The sequence below is a fragment of the Ipomoea nil genome, unplaced genomic scaffold, assembly GCF_001879475.1.
Source record: "Ipomoea nil cultivar Tokyo-kokei standard unplaced genomic scaffold, Asagao_1.1 scaffold3169, whole genome shotgun sequence".
Classification (NCBI taxonomy): domain Eukaryota; kingdom Viridiplantae; phylum Streptophyta; class Magnoliopsida; order Solanales; family Convolvulaceae; genus Ipomoea; species Ipomoea nil.
Window position 1 is genome coordinate 12,354 of NW_017619597.1, and position 4,005 is coordinate 16,358.

Here is a 4,005-nt window from a genome sequence, read left to right on the forward strand (position 1 = left end):
CACGAATTACAAAAGAGTTATGGCAACTTTCGTCTAGGACGAAAGTAGCGAAACAAAAACAGCTAATGGTTAGGGGTCTACTTTTCTACATTACATTGGTATCATCAAAATCCTAATACAATGTTCCTAACATAAGTGTTTTATGTTAGTTAACATTATTAAATAACTATTTTAGGAGACTATTATTATAGCAGGTTTAGTTCATAAAATAAGTCAAGAAATAGACTAACATTTCAAAGAATAAACTTATTTTATTTATTTGTTTAGATTTTTTATTACGAGAAATAATATTGAATTGGGAACTATTCCTTTTGCAATCAAATAGGCATCTTGAGAAAACTCATGGTATCATGTATTCACAAGTCTTTAATTTCTTTTTTGCAACATTAAAAAAAATCATTTACTTACAGACATGCTTATATTTTGTTCTACGTACATATCTATATTCATTTATGAAAAAAAAAATCTATAAATAAATAAACACAAACACATCACAATTCACAAGCAAGCTAGCTAAATCAAAAGAGGCGTAGCTTAGCGGCCTGAGAAACGAGAAAATGAAATGGTGGCATTAGTAAGTGTTGAAGTGTTTGTAATAGTATGTATCCTCTTATTGAAATCAGTAATAGTGGTTGGCCTGTTTTGGGGTTTTTGAATGATTGAGGCATCAGTATTTGAAAGCATGACCACCAGTTCTGACATACTTGGTCTTATATTTGAAGGTGATTGGGTGCACACCAATGCTATTTCCAACATTCTCTTCACTTCCTCTGCTTCATACTCATTTGGGTCTAAATTATTGTCCACGAGTCTTAGATGTTCATCATTCTCGTAAAATTTCCATGCCTGTATTTATTATAATTGAAATGATACATATATAAGTAAAATGTTGAACAATATATCAAGATAAACTCTCTGCTTAATTTTTCAGACAAGAAATTACTTGTTCTAGGAGATACTCAGTAACAGGCTCAATTTGTAAATCACTGCTCCGTCGCCCACTGATGATCTCGAGGATGACAATGCCAAAACTGTAGATGTCAACTTTCTCTGATAAATGGCCATGAATTGCATATTCTGGCGCTGTATATCCCCTGTTGCAACGAGAAATAGTTAAGTAGAAATTAAAAGAAAACTAACGTGGAAAACAAAATAAAGGTGTTATGCTTACAAAGTCCCTGCAAATTTAGTTGTAAGATGACTCTTATTTTCTGGTAAAAGCCTTGCTAAACCAAAATCAGCTATTTTGGGCTGGAATTCATCATCCAGTAATATATTGCTGGATTTGATGTCTCTGTGTATGATGCATACATCCAACTGCTCATGCAGATACGCAAGACCCTTAGCCGTACCCAATATTATGTCTACCCTTTGCTTCCAATTCAACATTCCCCGTTTCTCTCCTGCCAATTCATTCATGAAATTAAAATGGTATGGGAAAAGTTTTATTTATATATATATAATGTTTGAGGATGGGAGTACCATATATGTATCTGTCAAGGCTGGAATTTGCCATGTATTCATACACCAGTATGAGCACTTTCCCGTTGCCAGAATATCCCAATAGACGAATAAGATTGGGATGATTCGCATTTGTAATAAGACTAATTTCAGTCTCGAAGTTTGCCTTTGCTCTGCTAGAAATTGTTGTCAGTTTCTTTACTGCCACCACATCCCCGCTTTGTAGGGTGCCCTGCAGTTTGGTCATACAAGATTAGAGTGGTGTCTTTGGTTATATGTTCTGAAATTTCATTCTGCATGTCCTCATGAATTGTTACTCACCTTATATACATCACCAAAACCTCCTTTACCCAGTATATTTTCTTCGCTGAATTCATTTGTTGCAGCTTTTAAATCTTTATATATGTAGCTCTTTGCACCCAAAATATTGCCTATATATAGAAGAAGGCAGTCCATAATAAGTCCAACAGTGAAAAGAAGGGTAAAATTAATTATAAAATATGATAAGTGCCACTAAAGGAGCTTCAATTCACCTCTTCTCCAAGCATTTTGCTTTCTTGATTGCAGATACCAAAGGAAAAGGGCTGCTAATACCAAAATGACCCCTATAGTACCGACTACAACCGCAAGAAGAATAGGTTTCTTCTTCCCTGAACTATTCCCTGGAGAATCTGGAGAATTGAAGATGCTAGCCGTTAGGTGATGCTTCCAAGACTGATGCTTAAGAAACAGCAAGAAATTAAGGATAACATATTCTAGCTAGCTTATATATATATACCTCTTACTAGAAAGGGTGCTATGTCAGTTGTCTGGTTATCAGCAAAAAAAGGGGTGTCTGAATATCTCAAGAAACATCCTGTATCAACAGCTCTTCCATCCCCAGAATTAGGTAAACAACCCTTTATGTTATTGTAAGCTATTGACAAACAATCTTGACAGCTGCTTTGGTTTGCGGTTTCAGCACATTGCGCCACCGCATAGGCGGTAGCACCACCACCACCACCACTAGGAGGTTCCTTAGCTGCAGCGTAAAAGCCATTAATTCTGGGCGTTGCAAGTAGAAGCTCATTTAGTAGTTTTTGTGCTGTCGCATTGAAAATATCTTTTTTGCTGACAGTTCGTTTACCACAAACTCGATAGGCTCCTCCTATAATCTCATCTGTAATCTGGTCGTACAAGTAACTATTCCGGTACCTATACAAATTAAAACAAAGGCACAATTGAAGCATATGCTCTGTCTCAACTAAAAAGCCTAAGCATACTACTACAACTAACCTTAGGAAGCAGCCATCAAATATGACAATAGCAGAGCTGGCGGCGATGGGGCAGTTTCGGGTTACTAACACGGCGGCATCAAAACAGGCTACACAGTCCGCCGTGGAGAGGTACTTTCTGCACTGTACCATTGAGTAGACAGCCGGCTGAGTGGAGGTGGCAAAGCGTTTGTTGTCGCTGGATAACTGGTTTCTCAGATCAGCCAAGCTGAGGTTGAGTTCCCTGTTATAATCTGGCACATCGGTAACATGGTATGGGCCGCAACCCAGGTTGCCTATTTGGTTGGTTTGTGGGTCGGAGAACGCGAGTTCTGATACGGATACCACCAACATCGCCACCGCCAGCCACCACCGCCTGCCTGAGCCTGCCATGTGCGACCACTGTAGCTAGACTCAAGGATCGGAGGAGAAATTCACAAATTTGCATGGCTTTAAAAAATAGAGGGCGGGTAAATATATTGAAATTGCTGGTCTTTGTTTCCTCTCTATCATTTTCCAGGTGATATAAAAGAAAATCACACGGTAACAATTTAAAGTGCAGGACCATGGGTAGTCAATATATACGCCATGATTAAAATTGAAATTTGCTCAAATAGAAATTGAACAATCGTTATATCGTGCACCAGGCGCACAATGTCTAAAATGACGTTGTTTTTTATGTTAAGAGTTTATGTATATTATGTTAAGAGTTTATGTGGATTATGTACTATATTAGATTATGTATATTCTGTTATTAGTTTATGTGTATTCTATTATGAGTTTATGTACATTCGAAATAAAGAATTTTATTTATTTATTTATTTTTTATTTTTTGAAATTAACTACAGAACGAGAAACGGAATTTCAAAAAAAAAAAATACAAGGCCAAAACGACGTTGTTTTGGCTAGGGCGCACAATGCAGGTGCACGATATAATTACCGTTGAACGTGAGGCAAGGTGGTAGTTGACCGATGACGAAGACTAAGGTGCTGAGCACTCAAGTTTCTAACATTGAGGGTGACTTTGAGGGCCATGTATACTTGACCGCAGTTATGACTTGTGTCGTTTTGGCTACGGTTTGGATGCAATATTGAATTATTTAATTAATTAGTTAGTGTCTTTTTTTCAATCACATGAAAAATTTGTAGTAACTATTTGATGATATGAATTAGGTCAATTTACTTCACCCTATAATATATTCTGCATTTATGTCATGCTTCATTTTGTCTACGGTTTGAATAATGCAATGTTGAATTATTTAATCAATTTGCTAATTTTTTTAGATGGTAA

General features: G+C 36.7%; 1 protein-coding gene across 2 annotated transcripts; it reads right to left on the reverse strand.

Annotated features, from left to right (window-relative positions):
- Positions 1 to 348: 348 nt before the first annotated feature.
- Positions 349 to 3,203, reverse strand: LOC109167692 (cysteine-rich receptor-like protein kinase 2). 2 transcript variants are annotated; one of them, XM_019316784.1, is made up of 8 exons: positions 2,737 to 3,203; positions 2,240 to 2,655; positions 1,995 to 2,123; positions 1,783 to 1,892; positions 1,483 to 1,693; positions 1,172 to 1,403; positions 944 to 1,094; positions 349 to 846 (listed from the first exon to the last, which is right to left on the reverse strand). In XM_019316784.1, the coding sequence occupies exons 1-8, from the start codon at positions 3,105 to 3,107 to the stop codon at positions 535 to 537; spliced, it is 1,932 nt and encodes a 643-aa protein (XP_019172329.1). In that variant the 5' UTR covers positions 3,108 to 3,203; the 3' UTR covers positions 349 to 534. The 2 variants fall into 2 exon arrangements, with proteins under 2 accessions (XP_019172329.1, XP_019172328.1); XM_019316783.1 differs by having other exon boundaries at positions 1,995 to 2,132.
- Positions 3,204 to 4,005: the final 802 nt, after the last annotated feature.